The sequence below is a fragment of the Vicugna pacos genome, chromosome 3 (assembly GCF_048564905.1).
Source record: "Vicugna pacos chromosome 3, VicPac4, whole genome shotgun sequence".
Taxonomy (NCBI): Eukaryota; Metazoa; Chordata; class Mammalia; order Artiodactyla; family Camelidae; genus Vicugna; species Vicugna pacos.
Genome location: NC_132989.1, coordinates 20,598,748 through 20,617,867, shown reverse-complemented (window position 1 = coordinate 20,617,867; position 19,120 = coordinate 20,598,748). Strand labels below are relative to the sequence as shown.

General features: G+C 46.8%; 1 protein-coding gene across 4 annotated transcripts in view; it reads left to right on the top strand.

The window, feature by feature from the left end:
- Positions 1 to 19,120, top strand: part of ARHGAP26 (Rho GTPase activating protein 26) — a 411,458-nt gene that overhangs the window by 107,867 nt on the left and 284,471 nt on the right. For all 4 annotated transcript variants that reach the window (XM_031671891.2, XM_072955787.1, XM_031671880.2 and 1 more), the window contains exons 4-6: positions 2,898 to 2,969; positions 8,314 to 8,415; positions 15,557 to 15,667. In XM_031671891.2, the coding sequence (XP_031527751.2) occupies positions 2,898 to 2,969; positions 8,314 to 8,415; positions 15,557 to 15,667 (285 nt within the window). The remainder of the gene's footprint in view (positions 1 to 2,897; positions 2,970 to 8,313; positions 8,416 to 15,556; positions 15,668 to 19,120) is intronic.

Below are 19,120 nucleotides of genomic sequence, written 5' to 3'. Positions count from 1 at the left end.
CCATTCAGTCCTTAGCCTCGACCAAGACATTCAGCCATGCGCCATCTGACTCTCATGATGACTCTGAAGTGGTGCCTGTATCATCCCCATGGTCCAGGTGAAGACACTTGGGTTTATAGCTGTTGAGTAACACACCCAGGATCACACAGTTAATAAGTGGCACAGTCTGAATTCAAACCCAAATGTGTGTGATATGCAAAGAATGTGGGCATTTCTTTAAAAGTCCAACCGGAGCAAAAGCCTCTCCCCTTCCTCCTCGCAGAGGGAGACACTGTGTGCCTTGGTTGCTCACTGCTGGGTGCTTGAATCAGAATCAGGAGGGTGGCTGCGACAGCAGCAGGGCTGGTGGTGGGCGGAGGCAGAGGAAGGCTTGTGTGTTTGTGCGCGTGCTGGTGCCTAAGAAAGGGAAATGATTCTTTCGAGTCTGATTCTTGGCGGAGTTATTATTTGAGGGTGGTGGGGTGTGGTGAGCAAATCACCAAGAATACCCTGCAGATTGCTATGGTCTGGGTGAGGGAACAATGACTGGATTGTACTTTTCAGCTTGCCTCTGCGATTTTATTATTAACGTCAGTAAATCGGGTTTCTACTCTGCATCTGAGTATCTGGCCTTCGCAAGCCCCTTCCCTACCTCCTCACCCTGTGACAGCTTCATCATCAATTCAGCTCAGCCCTGAACAGTTGTACCTTCTTTGGGAAGCCTTCCCTGACTCCCTGAGATATTTGACCATTCTTTGTATTTTCTGAACTTCCAATTCAAGCCTCTTAAGTCAATTCAAGACTTACATGAATGACTTAAAAGGCTTGAATTAATTCTGCATTGATCACACTGTGTCCTGATAATCACTTCATGTGTCTGTGTCCCATGGGAAATATGAGTTCTTGAAGGGCAGGGAATGGGCTGCTGTGCGCGCAGTATCAGCACAGTGCTTGGAACTAAGTGGAAGTTACAAAGTCCAAGAAACTTAGTTCCAGATGGACTTCATTCCTCTCCGTCTGCAGCCTCTTATTTGACAGGAGAAGTGAGGTCTCACGAAGGCTGATAGCATGCAGTTGCAGGACTGGAGCGAGGGCTTGGGTGTCTGGATTCCCAGGGGGGCAGTTAGCGCTTTTGTATATTTAGCATCCGGCTAGGGCTGGATTCTCACCCCTGGATGCCCATTGTAACGACCTGGGGAGTTTATAAAATACCGATGCCTGGGATGTTAAGTATAGAGATTCTGATTCATTGGTCTGGAGTGTAGCCTGGATGCTGGGATTTCTAAAAGCTTCCCAGGTGAGCCTAACCTTCAGCTGATGTTGAGAGCCCCTGGCTTAGAGGCTCAGCACACTACTGTGAGTTTCAGACTCACACTTGATTTGTAGAAAAGAAGGAAGTAAGTGAACCAGTTAAACAACATCAAATAACAATAAAAATCAAACAAGTTGAACGACTTTGCAACACTTGAGTGTTAAAATGCTCTTTTCTAGAATAAGGGCTCTCAAAATTATGAAAAAGGTGAAAGGCAACAAATTTGGAAACCCACCTGCCACCCTCTACCCCTCATATGTCCAGTTAGTTCTTTGCTGTGTCCATCTCTGGCTTCTGGCATTTACTCTGCTGGTTTCATTGTGATGGATAGACATGTGACTTGGAAAAATAATGCTTTGTTGCAACAAGATTCCTGAAATAATTAGTTAAGCGACAAGTGAGCAATGAATGACTGAAAAGGAAAGATTGTAAAATATTGTGCTGCCTTAGGAAAGACCATAGAGTCTTAGAGCTGGAACAATCCAGCCCACTCATTTTGCAGATGAGGAAATTAGGGCCCAGAGAGGTTAAATGTTTTGCCCATGGTTACACAGTTGGCAGCCAATCAAGAAATCATTCTTTCATTCATTTGGTTGTTGAAAAATGTTTGAGTGCTTCTTTGTTTCAGCTCTCCTCTGTATTTTGGGGATAGTGGTAGACAAGTGAGCATTTTCAAGTGAGTAGGGCGTGTGTGTGTGTGTGTGTGTGTGTGTGTGTTTGTGTGTGTTTAAGCACGCATGTTGTAATGGTGAACCAGAAAACTTCAGCCGGCTTACATCTTCTGAAGAAAACACTTGGTGGGGTGGTGGAAAGTTTGTCTGGAGTGCATTGGTGGTCAGAGAAGGCCCCCCCCCCCGCCTCCAAAAAATGGTGACCTTTAAGCTGAAACCTGGGTTACCAAAAATAATAAGTTGTCCATACGAGGATTTGGGGACAGAGCACCTGAGGGAACAGCTAAATGCAGAGGCTTGGGAGTGGGCCAAGTGCCTGCAGGTGACGGGGTAGTTGGGGGCAGGACCTGAGGGGCTGAGTGCTGTGAGATGAAGTTGAAAGGCAGCCAGTGGCAGGAGGCACGATACCCTGAGCCCAGACTAGAGCTGGCCAGGCTACACAGAACCAGGCCTTGGTGGCTTTCATGTCACCAAAGGTGAGGTTTTTTTTTTTTGGTGGGGGTGGGAGAGTGGGGTTTGTTTAATTTAGACTCAGTGTTGAGCTACTTTAAATTCATCTACTTAAATATAACTTGGGTGAATGAGCATTTATAGGATGTCACCTGAAACTCAAAATTTAGCCCCTACTCTGTCACTAGTTCCACTCTGCCTTCCGTGTGGTTGCTTACATTTTTAGAGGTCCTCGTTTTTATTTTTAAAGAATGCTATCTTAATCACGCGCAGGAAGAGTATCATTTGAACCGATGACTCGATTTTGGTTTGGTGCATTGCTGGCTCAAGGGCTGTGAACAGTTGATACGAGCACCATGCTGCTGACTCTGATCTTATACTTGGGGTGCGGGGAGGCCTTCTGTGGCCAGGGCTGCCCTGACTCTCTACTGATCCTGCTTTTGTGTCGTTCCCCCCCCCAACCCCGCCCCACATTTCCTCTCCAGATTGAGAATGCCAGCGAAGTGCTCATCACTCCCTTGGAGAAGTTTCGAAAGGAGCAGATTGGCGCTGCCAAGGTGAGAATTTCGCAAGCCTTGTTTTTGGATTTTAGGGCAGGAGGTTTGGAAAACATACCGTCTTCTTCAGAAAACCTTCAGAATATCCAAGCCCATCATCTTCAGAGAATCTTGGGTAGATAAGCTTAGAGCCCAGCCCATCTGTTCTTCACAAGGGTCTGAAGTAAGGCTGAGGGTCAGCCCCAGAGCAGTCATTCTAGTGTTTTGATTTCTGATCGTGTTGTGCTAGTTCATAAATCATCCAAGTGTAGAAGGCGCACCTCCTTTGTGGGAGTAGATACCCGTGTGCTTGGGCAATGTGGGACTATTTTGATTGTGGAGGTCCAGGACTCAGAGCCTAGGACAGGGGTTGCAAATTGGGTCCTGCGGGCATGGGGACTCTCCTCTTAGCCCACTTTTGCTGAGTGTGAAAATGAGCCCTCTGTGGTTAGATCTTTTAATTTTTTCAAGAGAAACTGAAAAGTCAGAGTTTTATAGGAAATCTCCTGATTTAAAAAAAATATGCTGGCAAATAATTTAAGAATACATATTACATGTTGTGCACGTCAAAAAGCGGTACTGCCTCAACCCAGAGGCCAGCATTTGTTACCGCTGACCTGGAGGGGCTGTAGCTGAAACATGGCTGATTCTAACCAGTTACTGAAAAACCAGGAAGAGAATTTTATTCATTTTTCAAAGATGGATTCTCTGGGGTCCCCTGCCCTGTGATAAATCACTAGGAAACTCTAGCCAGAGTGACCTTCAGTAGCGTGTTAGAGGCCACCTACAGGGAAGATGTTTTCATTGGAATCAATGAAGGCAAAAGGACTTTCAAGATTTTCTTCCCGTCTCCCCACTCTCCCCACCCCCAGAACCGTGAGTCATTCGGCCGCGGGCCCCTTGCACCACCTGCAGGGCATTTTGGGCAACGTCCCCCTTTTACTTGAGAAGGTAAGGGTTTTACTCAGTGGTGAAATGGCCTTGAGGGGTGCCTGCCTGTAGGTGGGAAAAACTAGCCGAAATGTAGCAAAGTGGGGTCTCCCCCCAACCCCCAGCCAAGTTCGTCTGCTTTCTGAAAACGAATACGATGAAGGTGGGAAGGAGACGTTCAGTTCAGTCAGAGGTTTTCAGAGGAATGGCGGGACCCCGGCAAGGGTTCTTCTTCCAGTTTTATAGCACTTTCCTACCGATTTTACAGTTTCCATTTATGAGTAAATTGGAGCTCTTTGGTCTTGTATCAAAGGTTAAGGAATATATAATTCAAAGGAAGTCTTATGCCATTAAGATTTTGTCCAAGACTTTGAACAAATCCAGTGATAGATGAGAAAATGCCCTGAGTGCCCCTCCCTGAGTTCTCGCCGCCACCGCAGACCCGAAGAACATCTTCTCCTTAGTGGCCTCGGGGCCTCCCACTCCTGCGCACACACGCAGGCGGCTGGAGGATCTGAAGAGGCAGTGGCCCAGCAGGCCCAGTGATTGAGTCATCTTTCCAGGAGTCAGCTGCCTCTGAGCACAGATGCCTCTCACTCCGGCCTCTTACCTGGGCGCTGATTTGAGAGTAACCACGGTTACCACAGAGGAGGAGCTGAAGTCTGATTTGGCTCCTTTTGGGTTAATACCAGTGATTGTAATGACAGGAGCGGGTACTTTTCTGGGGACTAGAGATGGTGAGAAATACAAGGATAAAAAAGTTCAAATAAAATCATCACTCAGCAGAACAGGTTTCCCTTCTGTCCTCTCATTCCCGTTGAAGAATGAACAGTGTGATGACGTTGGGGATGATTTCTCATTTTTTCTTGTTTTCAGTACACCTGTTCCTCCCCACCCCATCCCCCGACACCCGTACTGTGATATCACAGCCTTACGTACATTTGAAAGAAAACAAACAGCAGCGCCTTCACTAGGCGACCTAGGGAGCGGACTCTACAACAGCTAGGAGCCAGCCAGTGCTCTGTGGTGGCCAAGTGGCAGTCTCTGAACTTTGCCCCGTGCTGCTAAAATTACCCTTCCTCCTCCCCTCTGCACTGGTGCTGCTTCGGTTGCTATAACAACCTGTTGCTACTCGCAGGAAGCAGAAGTTGGAGTGCTGGGGGCGAGGAGAGTTCTTGTGCTAATGTGGCTGCTCTAGGGTAGGGTGGACCCGGGAGCTTGGCGTAGCCGTCGCCCTGTGTTTAGATTTCTGAGTTTGGGGGAGTTTATTTTTCCCACCGCTGAAGCTGGGATCTGCAGTGGAAGAGGAACAGACACGGCAGAAAGTGGTTAAGGGCGGGCCGTAGGGCTAGTCTGCTTGAGTCCAGATCCCACTCGGGCCGCTTGTCTGTTAACGCGGGGAGGCTACTGATGCTCTCTATGCCTGTTTCCTGAGCTGAGAAATGGGGTTAGTGGTAGCGCTTACACTACAGTTATGAGGAAGAAATGAGTGAGCTCATCTAAAGTGCTTAGAACGTGGTCTGTCGTAAAGTCATTTGATGTTAGCCGTTCTCTCCGATACACACAGTTCATTCATTAAAAAGCAGGTGAGCGCCTGTTGTGCGCCTGTTGTGCGCCTGCTGCACGCTGTGTGTGCCGTGTGCAGTGGAGAGTAAATGCAGGTGTGGCTGCTGTGTTGGCGGTGTGCGGTGGTGGGGAAAGGCACCAGGCAGGCACGCAATATCAAATGGTGCCGGGTGCTCTGAAGGGCCACCTTCATGGGACTTGGGGCATGGAAAGCGAGTGGTGTTCTTCATGAGAAGGAGGTGGGTTTAGGTGATGGACCTCATCGCCGCCGCCCCCACCGTGGCTGCCGCCGCCATCATCGTCAGGGAATTTCACTGAGCACTCTCCCTGTGGCAGGCGCTCTGCCCAGCACGGCTGGGGTGTTCCTCATTTAGTCCTGACAGTCTGGCGAGGGGCTGGGTGTTGTTCTCCTTATTTTGTTAGGCAGTCTCTGAGCTGAAAGGGGAAGCTTGAGCTGTGATCTCGCCTGGTCATCCTCAGATGAGGGAACCAGAGTCCTGGGGAGGGGCAGTGGCTTGTGTAGAGTCCGGAGTAATTTCCAGGATCCAGACTCTGTCCTTGATTCACTGCGCCACCCACAGTGGACGCCCTGGAAGGCGAACACCATCTCGGTACCTAAGTGAGAGAGTAGTACTTCCTGTCTTAAAAACATTGTCTGAATCCCAGCAGAGTTCTCCCCCCAGAGGTCTGGTTGCTGTTTTCTCAGGACGGAAGTGGCTTGCCATTCTTCTGAGCTCCAGCTGTCCTCTTGAACACAGAACGTGGAAAGTCACAGAGTGCCAGTGACTCATACTCGTTCCCTGGCCTGTTGTCACCTCCGGCCAGCTGCACTGTGCCGGCACGGGGTTCTGTTTTGGGGAGTTGCTGACAAGGTTGGTGCAGAGGCTGTGCGGGCGTTAATTAGAGTCGGAACCCCAGCCCCAAGCCACTGACTTCTATGAAGGAAAAGAGCTTGCTTGAGTCAGGTGTCTTGCCTGTATCTCTCCTCCTTTGAAGAAATCACGTCTCCTCCGGCTTCGTCTTCACTTGCTTCTGCGTGCTTAATTGTTCATGTGTGTAAGCCCTTCAAGCAAAACTGAGATTTGTAGAGATGGTTACATGTCAGCTGAAATGGATATCTGACGACTCTGCCCACTCTGTGAGGCTTGAAATCCGGCCAGATGAACAGTGTTCTGACATCACGGGAGCTTCAGGTGACGGCTTCTCGGTGATTCCTCCACACTTGGGCTCAGCGTAGTCTGCCCAGAGCACCTGCCCTCTGCCTCCTGCTCTGGGAGGCTCCACTCTTACCCCAACTCCTCCTCTCCGCACGGAGGCCTCCCTGGGGCCCGTCTGCAGAGCCTCTGCGACTGTGCCCCGTTCGTTCCCTTCCAACTCCTGCGGCGGGCTGGGGCCGGCTGGCTGCTTACTCGTTCAGTGTGTTTCTCCTTCTGCTGGAACATCCCCGCCACGAGGGTGGGGACCACTTCTGCCTTCCCTTCCCAGTGCCTAAAGGATCCTAAGAGAGTGGTTGCTGCTTAGCTCTTCGTTAGATGAAGAGATGCCTCTGAGCTTCCTGATCTGGCCGCGGTCGTTCTCTTGTAGGCCGTGGAGTTGCAGGAAAGTCTCTCCTCTGGGCTCCACGTGAGTGAGAGCGAGAATGCTGCACCCAGTTATTACCTCTGGTCCTGTGTGTCGGCCCAGGGCAGACCTTCCTCCAGCCCCCTTGCCCGCCATCCCCACGAGACTGTGGCGGGAAGAGAGGTGGCCTGTGACAGTGTGTTCAGGGTGCCTGAGAATGTGGGCTTGCAGGCAGCTTGTCCTGGGCTCAAACTCCAACCCTGCCACTCTCCTCCTCCTCCTGCGTCTAAGTTTCCTTCTCTGTAAGATAGGGGCTAGAAATAGAAGCTCAGTGGCTTGGTCGGGGAGCAGGGATTATGAAGTGTAATATGATAGATTATTTTTCACTTTGAAAGCAGTAGTTGAGGATAATAGAGCATTTCTCAAATGGAGGGAACAAATCCCCCATTATTCCATTTCTTTAACTCAGGTATTCTCATTCAACTGTCTTCCCATCTAATCGTTGTCCATAGGTAGCCACAGTCTTGGTAGGATGCACCAAGTTTATATCTTGCTATTACTACTTTTCATCATATCATATCTTTCCATATGACCACCTAGTCTTGCTGGTTATATTTATTGGGTGTCCTGTGCTTAGTTATCCCAAAACTTATTCTTGGGCATCAGTGTTCCTGCTGCTTCCTTTCTTTTTTTTTTTTTTTACCCCCCTATTATAAATGATGCCTCAGTGAACGTATTTGGAAAGATAATATCCTCTTTGTTTTGGAATATTCCAATATTCCTCAGCTTAAAGACCCATATGTGATATTCTTGTGTCAAAGATATTTCGCTCTACAGATTAAGAAGTGCTTTTTGAACATGGTTGCAGCTGAATCTACCCTTTGTCTAGATTTGTCCTATTTGAGCTGTAAGTAGATCTTCCTGTTTGGGGATTAGCATCACAGGTAACTTCCCTTCTTCCTTGGACTTTGAAAATTCTTGTGAGTTAGAAATTAGACATTTTGGTTTCACAGTGGAAGTTTTTAGTAGGTGGAGTCCTGGCTTTGCCACTATGAAATGCTGGTATTTCCCTCATTTCTGGCATTGTAGGGGCAACTCTGTGATACACACCAGGACACCATTGGGCTGTTGAATGGTGGTTGCTTGATTTCATGGGCGTTATTTGAAGCGTAGGACTGGCTGGTCCACTGCTCTCCTGGGTCTGAGGGGTTGATGAAGCTGCAAGGGTGAGCTGAAGAGCTTGACCAAGGTTGCTGTTGTTCTTGCAACATTTTATTCTTTTTCCCTTTTCTGCTCCTCTTTTTGCCAGGAAGCCAAAAAGAAGTATGACAAGGAGACAGAGAAGTATTGTGGCATCCTAGAAAAGCACTTGAATTTGTCTTCCAAAAAGAAAGAATCTCAGCTTCAGGAGGTAAGAAACTTTACTAGTATCCTGAATAAAATATTTAATTAAAAAAATTTATTGAAGTATTGATGTACAATGTTGTTAGTTTCTGAGGTACAGCATAGTGATTCAGTTATACATTTATATATATATTCTTTTCATTATAGATTATTACAAGATATTGAATATAGTTCCCTGTGTTATACAGTAGGACATTGTTTTGATCTATTTTGGGTATAGTAGTTTGTATCTGCAAATCCCAAACTCCTAATTTACCCCTCCCCCACCCTTTCCCATTTTTGCATTCTATGTCTGTGAGTCTTTCTGTTTTGTAAATAAGTTCATTTTTATTATTTTTTAGATTCCATGTATAAGTGATATCCTGTGATATTTGTCTTTCACAGTCTGATTTACTTCACTTAGTATAATAATTTCCAGGCCCACTCATGTTGTTGCAAATGGCATTATTTTATTCTTTTTTTATGACTGAGTAGTATTCCATTGTATATATACACAACATCTTCTTTATCCAGTCATCTGTCGATGGACACTTAGGTTGCCTCCGTGTCTTGGCTATTGTAAATAGTGCTACTATGAACGTAAGTGTTTAATTTTTACATGATGCTGTGGATATGTGCTAGTTGCTCTTTGCCAGGAAATCCTATGGTAGGAAGAGGCCTGGAGACCGGGAGCTTCATTCTGATCCCTCATCCTGTGCTTGCTGCCCGTATTGCCTTTGTACCTTCCCACCGTAGCACACCCTGGTCAAGATCCCCCACCTCCTTGTTGGGCAGCCCTCGTCACTAGGCTGTGTTTCTTCCTTTCAAACTGAGATTGGTTTTCCTGTGTCTTTCACCCTTGACCTTGATTCTGAGCTCTCATACCTTGCCTTTCGACTTCCTCCTTATATCAGTGATTTGAAGTGTTAGCGTCTGAAACAATTTGGTCATCCTTCCTTAATGTGAAAAGAAAAAACCATTATTCCACCCAGTACTTGATGCTAGTTTTTTTTTTTAATTGTCACTCATATATTTTGTGCTTTGGTAACCTTGTTTCAAAAAAGTAAATTTTCTTTTTCTGCCCCAGGTCTTTTTTGGACTTGCGTGGGGTCTTTTTAAGAGCACTTCACTTGGAAAGAAAAGGCAGCTTTACAGCCGTGGGGCTGTGCTCATTTGAACTTAGATCATGGAGGTTTGCGTGGAGAGGGGGTTTATGTTTGGGGGAGACAGGGCAGTTTTCTAGTGGAACTCCAAATTCAGCTACACAAATACCATCTTATTTACTCTTTAAAGGTTTGCTTGAACTGTCTCAGGTTTATGCTAACGAGAGGCCATGGCTTCCAGGTTAGCCCTCATTCTTTACTTTCTTTTCTTTTTGAGCAGATTCCATGCCAGTACCACTATCAGGTGAAAGTTCACATGAAGATGGTAGGGTCCAAGGTTGAAAGATGAAGATTACTCAGGAGGTGGTGGAGTCCAGTCCCCTCCCCACCGGGCTTTGTTACACACCCTCAGTTAGGAAGGTGTTGTTCTTAGAACTCTTTGCTTTGAAATGAGTGTTTGAACCAGTTGTTTGAGTGATGGATGTGGGCTTAGCAACACCTGTAGCCACAGCAAGTGTTTGTACTGGGCTTTGCAGATCAGTTCTTGGCCAACCAACCAATAGCAATTGAGTCTTTGGTGTGAGCTGTAGGAAGTAGAAACCACTGACCTTTCCTTGAAGATCTTGTGTCTGAGGAGGGAGAAAGGCACCAATTCAAGAGGAGGGGATTCTGGAAGTAGCACAGCTGCTCAGGTAAATCTTGCCAAGTGTGATTGAGAAGGTTAAGGAGATGCTTATTTTCATTGGATGATTCGTAGAAGGCTCTTCCCAGCTCTACAAGGGGATGTGGGCATCAGGAGATACCCAGGGATATGTGGATTGTCCATGATAAATACATAACTCCATTTAGAATCTGTCCTGATGCCCTCACTTTTCAGTTGTCATTTTTCTAGCATCATTTGGCATTTGGGGTTTGGGAACTATAAGGAAGGTCGTTTTGGCTGCAGCTCACAATGACCAGATCTGGCCCACCTGCAGTTTCTAAGCAGTTAGATGACCACGCACCATAGTGCAGTTATTCACGGCTGAGCCAGTGTGTGATTGTTCTAGCGCCCTCTGGTGTTGGGAGGCCCTTAGTACAGCTCCCCTACAGGCCTGGCATCTCTGGAGGGAGGGCTCTTCTCCTCGCGATCTGCTCTCTCCATGCCTGGATACTATACTGCCCAGATGGTCTGGGATGAGTCCAGCACTTTCTGTTAGGGCCATGCCACTATCATCTCCCCCTGAGATGGCAGTATAGGGACCAGAACACTAGACGGGCCAAGAGATAACTTTTTTTCAAGGCTTGCTCTGCCATGTGGTTGACTGTGTGACCTGGAACAAGTCCTTAGTCTCTCTGAGCTCCAGTTCCTTTGTTTTTGAAATACTCATAAAATACCTGTCCTGCCTGCTTCATGTATGAGAAGGCAAATTACAGCTGCTACTCAAGTATCCTCAAGCTGTTATCCTTGTAACTGGCCTGTTCCTCCCTGTCCTGTTCCCAGAGTGGGTGGCATTCTTCCTGGCTGCCTGTTCATGCTGCTGTAACAGAATACCGTAGACCGGGGAGCTTATAAATAACAAAAATTTGTTTCTCACTGTTCTGAATGTGGTGGAGTCCAGGATCAAGGTGCTGGCAGATTGGGTGTCTGGTGAGGCTCCTGGTTCATAGATGGCTGTCTTCCAGCTGTGTCCTTACATGACAGAAGGTGTGAGGGAGCCCCTTGGTCTCTTTTTATAGGGACTCTACCCTCCTGACCTAATCACCTCCCAAAGGCCCCACCCCAAATGCCATCACACTGGGGTAAGGGTTCAGCGTGTGAATGTGGTGGTCAGAGGGGCACACATTCTGTCTGTTGCGCTGACTTTGCCAGTATATATCTTTGTGGACATTTTTTCATTGTGCTTTTTGCTTGCAGTCCCTGTCTTTTACCCATTACACACTTTCTAAGTACTTTGGAGGAAAGGAGTGGCTGCAGGTCTCCTGGTCTGTTCTCAAGTGTTGATTTTCATACCCGAGCTGAATTAAAATGAATGAAAATCTCCTAGTAATAACAGCAATAATGATAGTATTTTTACTAACAACAGCAACAACAATAATGGCTGCAAATATTTACTGAACGCGTATTGATGGACCAGGTATTGTGTTAAGCGCTTTATATGGAGTCTACTCAAATCCCACGGCTACCCTATTATGTATTCACTCTTTTACATATGAGGAGACTGAGGCTCAGAGGTGGTGGATAGCCTGCCCATAACTGGTCAGCAGGGATTTGAACCCTGGGTCCTGGTGCTGGAGCCCTTCCCCTTACCCCAGAACGCTCTTCTCTCTCCATCTCTGGGGGAAGGGTGTTGCTGGGCTGCCCACCAGCCATTGTTATTCAGTGCGACTGTCAGGCAGATAGAATTACAGAGTGGGAGGAACCTTGGTGATCTTCCAGTTAAACCTCTTAGAATGACCTTTGAAGGAACTGAGTTCCTTGCAGAGGTCAAGTGATTGCTCTAGGTCCTCCAGATATTTAATGATGATTTTCCTCACATTTATTACAAAATCAACTGTTAACAGTACTGTTAAATACCTACTACACACTTAATGAAATCTCCTTCCTTTGATGATCCAGAATTGTTCCCTGATTGCGGGCTTGAACTGAATACTTGTGAATTCTAGCCCATCCCTGGATCTCTGAAATTGAGTGAAAATTACAGGGCAGGGATGTGGAGTGTGACACTGCCATCTAGTGGATGACTTTTTAAAAGTCAGTATTGTCTTCAGTGGTTCAGAAACGTGCTTCTAAGACAGTAATCATTCGTTGGACAAATTATTCATTGGACGCTTCTGTGAAAGTCTGTTCTAGTGTTGTAGGGAGTGAAATGAATGATCAGAATTTACAGTCCAGGAGGTTATCTCTTTTCCAAGAAGCGCAGAATGGTTGGTGAATCTCAGATGAGCCGGTAGATAGACAGCTTCTCAAGCAACAGGGCAGCAGTGTGCCTACCCAGGGGGTTAGAATCTGGCTTCTGACGCCATCGCAGCGGGGGCTAAGGATGTGGTGAACTCTACGGCCCAGATAAGAGGTGCGTTGGCAGGAGAAATGGACCATTCTACTTGGGATTTCTTCCTTTTCCTTTGGCAGTGCATTCCGATATGCTTTGTTTCTGAGTGCTAGGTCACTGGTGGCCACCTAGAGATTATTTCATTTGTTTTTCAAGCATCAGTTGAATGTTTGCTATGGGCGAGGCCCCGTTCAGGATGTGGAATAGAAAAGTGAGACAAGGTCTTTGCTCTCATCAACTTTATATTCCAGTAGGCCATACACGAGAAGAGAGAGGAATAAATAAGAGTTTCACTTAGTGATAAGGAAATAAATTGGAAGATAAGATAGAGACTCCCTGGGGTGACTTAACTAAAATAATGTCAGTGAAGGCTTCTCTACTGAGGTAGCATTTGAATTGAGACCAGAAGGAAGAGAAGGAGCAAGCTGGGTGAAAAGCTAGGACAATATTCTTTAAATTGTAGGTGTGTCATCAGATCTGAGTTACTGGGTCATGAAATAGAGTAGAGTAGGTCAGAACAGAGTGAAAAATATGAAAGTGTGTTGCTCTTAATTATACATATATGTTTATGGGGTCATATTGTAAAAGGTATTTCTTACTGTGCATTAAAGTTTTAAAAAATTGAATATTTATCTAGAGGAAAAGGTTTTCAGGCAGAAGGAACACCAAGTACAAAGGCTGCATGGCAAGGAAGAGTCTGGAGGGTTAGAGGGCGGGTGGGAGACTGAGTGGTTGGATACAGGGAGACACGGGAGGGAGGCGCAGAGGTGGGGGGTAGGCTGGTCCCCCATGGTCTTCAGACCATGGTAGAGGCTGGTGGGGGGGGTGTTAAGGAGTTGTAAAAACACCGAATTTAGATGTTAGGGAAGGTGTTCTGGCTGCTGAGTGGAGACTGGACTGTGGGGCAGAGAATGAAAGCAGGGAGGCCAGTGAGGAGAGGATGGAACCACCTAGAGATGACGGGCTGGCTTAGGGTCAGAGCAGGGTGGCAGCCCGCCTGCTTAGATGTCCCCGATGATAACAAGTGACACACACAGGACACTTCTGGTCTTCCAGTTGTTCACACCCTGTCACTCATTTTCTCTGCGAAACGGCTCTACTCAGAGCAAGGGTAGGTCAAGTCACCCCCAGGCTCCAGGCGTGGGAAGGAGACCGGAGAGGATGCGTGACCGGAGCAGGTCCCACCGGCTAGCAAGTGACGGACCTGCAACTCCCAGCCAGGTGGTTGCTCTGCTGGCTCCCGGACTCATGCTGGGCTCTGCTCTTCTTCTCAGAGGAGATTCCTTCTGGCTCCTCCAGCCCGGCCTGACTGCAGGAAGCCCTTTGCAGCTCTTCAGAGTGACCCTTTTCTCTGTTGCAGTCTCACTTGGCAAGCCCACGCAGGGAAGATGTACGAGGGGTGGGGGGAGGTCAGGCAAGTTGATGCATCCCTTGGAGTAGCCGTGTGGGATCGGCATGGACGAGGAAGCTCAGGGCTGCAGGGACTTACTGAACTTATCTGGCCGGAGCCAGGTGGAAGGTGTGTCAGCCGCTGGTCCAGCAGCCACAGCTGGGGAGGGGACAGCACTGTCTGAAACCTGGCCTCCAAGTAAAGCTCTGCTGTGCTGAGGTATCAGCTCCCCTGCCCGGAGGCTTAGAAAACAACCCCAGGCTTAGCCCTTTACACTGGTTTTATTCTGCAGTCACGTAGAGGGCTGCCTTCTGCCTGCTGATATGGAAGCTGTCCTGAGAGCAAGTTGCTAGCAGGAGACTTGAATAGATTCTTTGGATTCTTGTCCTTTTCCGGAGTTTGTCGTTTTCTTTTCATTTTTGTGATCATTTAATTAATACACCCTTTTCTTCCATTATGCTGTGACCTCCCTGAAGGAAGTTTCTTTTTGCTCATGATGGTCAATCAATGAATGATTTGGCAAATCCTTAAGATGCCAGGTTAGCGGTACCGTATTTGGGATAATGCTGTAAAGGTCAGTCCCAGGTTTTTTTCCACAAGAATCTTGACAGAGGAACACCAGAAGAATTATTCCTTTGAGGGGCTTCGTCTTTGTAAGGGATGTCATAGAACGATATCGGATACCTTCACTTCTAAAGAAAACGGTGTTTTGTTTCCTACTAGCAGGATACCCCTTTTTATTTTTAAAAATCACTTGTTTGTCATTGAAAGATGCTTTCAGTGTAATTACCTGCTGTGAAAGATTGAGTTGCCTTAGCCATGTTGTGGAAAGGGTAAGAGCCTTATGGTGATGGTTGTGGTACTTAGCAGCACAGCATCACACATGCTACTTCACACATGCTCATTTTCTCCTCTGGGTTCTAGATCCCAGATCAGTGGCTTAATTGTACTCACGGGTGGGCCTCTCCAGGCCACACATCTGCACAGAGAGAGAAGTGAGGTTCCAAGGGAGCAATGTAATTACTTTGCTTGGGGTAAACTAATAGCTCATCCTTGTCTGAAGGGAGTATTTGGGACTCATGTAAAAATGTTCTTTTCTGAGGTCCCCTGCCCCCTAAACAGCTTGTTTCATTCATTAGGGAGGATGGAATGAAGATGGCCCAGTGTGTTTTCTTTTTCTCTTGAAAAATCTGTCTTCCAGGGAACCTAGGTCTGCCCCAGGGTGCAGGGAGGGGGTCGAGTCAATTGGTTTAAGGATGAGCAAGGGTCTCGGAGGCAGATCACCCAGGACAGAAGTCCCAGCTTTGCCTTATACCAACTGTGTCAGGTGCCTTCATGTTAGCTGATTTCATTTTCATCTTGTGAAGTAGAAGCAAAGATAATATCTTCTTTTTAGGAATTTAATGAGGATTAAGTAACTAAAATGAATGAAGACTGAGTATTGACTTAGGTAATGAGTACAGCTGTAAGCTTGATGGCTGGTCTAAAGTTGGTGCTCAGCTGCCACTATCATTATTCATATCTGTGTTTCGTGCTAGTTGATTTGCTTTCAAAACCCATCTCCAGAGATTTTTCTGGCTGCTGGCTGAATCCTCTCCTCAGATAGTGATTTGCTGTTTCTTTTAAATCCCATCTTGTTTGCAGGCAGACAGCCAGGTGGACCTGGTCCGGCAGCATTTCTATGAAGTATCCCTGGAGTATGTCTTCAAGGTGCAGGAAGTCCAGGAGAGAAAGATGTTTGAGTTCGTGGAGCCTGTAAGTAGACGCTCAGAGTTTCACTGGGTCCCGGATTCCATCCCCACCCCTCATTCCCACTCATGCCTAGATTATGAAATGCTCCAAGTTGTTGATAAAGAGGTTGACCAGCCCTGATGCGGTGCCTTCTGCTAATAACAGTGCTTTGTCCATTGGCTACCCTGGGTTCTTCCCAGTGCAACCATGGAGATGGAGAGCGAGCCTTTGGCAGTGGTTCCTTCCTCCGCATTGTGCTGCTTGGTTTCCATGTCCAGGCAGGGGAGGGGAGAAGTTTTCATCTTGCCAAACAACAGTGGTAACACCTTCCCGTTCCTCCTTCCTCCCCCAATTCCTCTCTCCCTCAAATCACCCCGATGGAGCAGTCACCCAAGGAGACCTTACTCTTTTTTTTTTTAATGTCCTGCTTTATTCACTTTTTTTCATTCTTTTTTTTTTTTTTGGCAAATAGAGGCAGGTAATTAGGTTTATTTATTTATTCTTAGAGGAGGTACTGGGGATTGAACCCAGGACCTCATGCATGCTAAGCACGCACTCTACCACTTGAGCTATACCCTCCCCCCTGAGACTTTTCTCTTTTTGCCTTCTAAGTTCCACTCCCTTCCTTATCCCAGTCGTATAAACTCCCAGTTTTCTTATCTGCAAAATGGGTGTAATAATTCCACTTATAAAGATGTTAGGATAACTGAGTTTATCAGGTAAGAGGCTTAGAACAGAGCTAACCTAATTGGCACCCAGTTATTATATAATTGCTTTTTAACATCCAGTTAACAATTATTTTTTATTCTGAGGTCAAGGGATTTATCAGTTTTGGCCAACCAGGGTCTCCTCAAATGACGAAATGAGTCAAATGCCAATATTAACAGGGCCTACCTTTTTTAATACAGTCTTGGTAAACCTAAAAGTGTTTATTTTCTGAATACCATAGAAGATGCCGACAACCCAGCTGTTCTGTCTAAGGAGCTCACAGCCCTCACTGGGGGAGCCAAGTATCTAGTAAAGAGCTAGCCGAGGTAGCAGGCAGTTCAGTGCTGGGTTGGACAGAGTGGAGATACCAGAGGGCTTTAAGAAGTAGAAAACCATTGTGGTTGGCAGATGTTTTTATGGTCATAAAGTGAGGCACCTGGAGAGCTAATGAAAACAATTTCTGGTCTCCTGTGAGAATGAAGAGAAAGGGATAGGGGCTTGCCCAGAGCTAAACGTGTTGGAGGGATTGGATGTTTAACCTTCACTTTTCCAGAGAAATTCTTGTTTCTGAACACACCAGTTGATAGGAAGGTGAGTGACTTCAGGAGCTGTGGATCTGGAGAAGAGCTACTGATCATAAAAAGCTACTGACCGGATCAGTGGCTCTCAAAGTCTTTGAAATGCAAATTCTCAGGCTCCACCCCCAACCTGAAATTTGAGGGTGGTACCTGGTCATCTCTGTTTTTGTAATCCTTCCGAGCGATTCCACTGCACATTAAAGATTAAGCCACTGGCCTCGATGGTACAAAAGAAGAACATGAAGTAACAGTTGATGACGATATTAGCTGAAGCTGTGTCATGTTCTGTGTAAGGAATAAGAGCTTTACCACCATTATGTCGTTCAATCCTTGTAACATCTCTGAGGGCACGTACTGTTTTTGTTTTTAGATGAATAGATGGAAGCACATTTATTTATTTCTCTAAGGTCACATCTAGTAAATAGCAGAGCTGTGATGGTCTGACTCTTAATCTCTATGAAGCAGCATTTGACTGTGTACAGGTGAAACGGGTGGAAAGGAAAGTAGCAAAAAAAAAAAAAAAACCCAAAAAGCCCCCAGAACTAAATTGCTGGGGTGCCTGGTATGGGTATTCATGTTTTGAGTTGGTTACAGTCAAGGGAATCTTTCAGCTCTTCGAGGAACGTCCGTGCCCATCGACTGTGTTCATTTGTTTCTCAGGAAGTAACTTCAAGTACCAGGATGTTACTGACCTTCAGAAAAAGAAGCAAAATTTTAGTGTGCCAAGGAAGAGGAGTTAGACTTCTGGGATCTAAACCATATATTTTTGTGTGCCCTGGAAGCCTTTACTTTGTGGTTGAGGTACTAAATGTTCTGGAGATTTGGACTGCAGATGATGACACGCTGACTGCATGAAGGCGAAGCCCTGTTGCGTCTGTGCCCTCAGTTCTTGTAACTGAAGGTTACCTGGAGCGGCAGAGGGCTCCTTCTCGACATCCTCTGAGTTTTGCCCCCTGAGTATTTCTCGGTGCCGTGCCTTCTGGCCCTTTCCCACCGCTTCTGCCCCGTTGCAGGTTGTCTGCTACCACATCAGCCTGACTCCATCGCTCTTGCTGGACAGCACCTGCCAGCTCTCCTGGGCTAACTCATTACACAGATGATCTTTACCACAACCCAGTGCAGTAATGGGTTAAAGATGAGTTAAAGGGCGTTGCCTGGCTTACCCCGCCCAGGTTTTCATCCTTCCATTGGCTGCCCTTCTCTTTGTCGTATGAATGAATGATTCTTGGGAGCTGTGTTCTGCTCAAGCTGCTGTACCAGAGTTACACAAACTGGGTGCCTCAGAACAACGGGAATTGATTGTCTCGTGTTCTAGAGGCTAGAAGTCTGAGGTCCAGGCCGGCAGGCCCCTGCCCTGCCTCAAACCTGTAGGGAAACCGTCCTTCCTGTTTTATTCCTAGCTTCCGGTGGTTCCCGGCAGTATTTGCCATTCCTTGCTTCATCGATGCACCACTTCCGTTCCTCATCATCACACTGCTGTCTTCCCTCTGTGTGTGTTAACTGTGTCCAAATTTTCTCCCTTTTTTAAAGGACACCAGTGTTTTTTGATTAGGGCCTAATGTCATCATTGTAACTTGATTACCTCTCTACAAACCCTATTTCCAAATAAAATCCCATTCTGAAATACTGGAGGTTAGGACTTCCTATCTTTTAGGGGTAAATAGACACAATTCCATTCATGACAGTAGCTCTATTCTGTGCATGGAAATAATCTAAATTTACCAGAGAGTCCAGGATGATGGAGCCACCACTAATGAGTCAGTTACGTTTTTGTTTATTTATTTATTTTTAATCTGTGTTATCAGCTAGGAAATAGGACTAGGTTTTTTCTTACAGTTCTCCTCACAGGAAAACAAGGATGGGGATGAAGGGAGAGGGAGGTGGGAAGGTCTCTCTTGGGCATTTCCTTTGTCAGGCTGTGATTGTGTCCCTGGCCCTTGACGGGGGAGCCTGGGTAGGCCTGCTGGCTTCTCTCGTTGGTAACCCGGTGAGGATATAGCAGGCACTCCCTCTGTGTGTGTGATTAGAAGCATTTCTTTGAGGCAGACAGAGTCTTCCATCTTTGAGGTCCTTCCATGGGCCTTGCCCAGCCCCCCAGGCTGTGGAAACTTTCATTTCCCACCGGGTTGTGGGGTCAGAGGTTCATACCATGTGTGGGAGGGGAGGTCCCAAGTTAGAGAAGGGGAGAAAA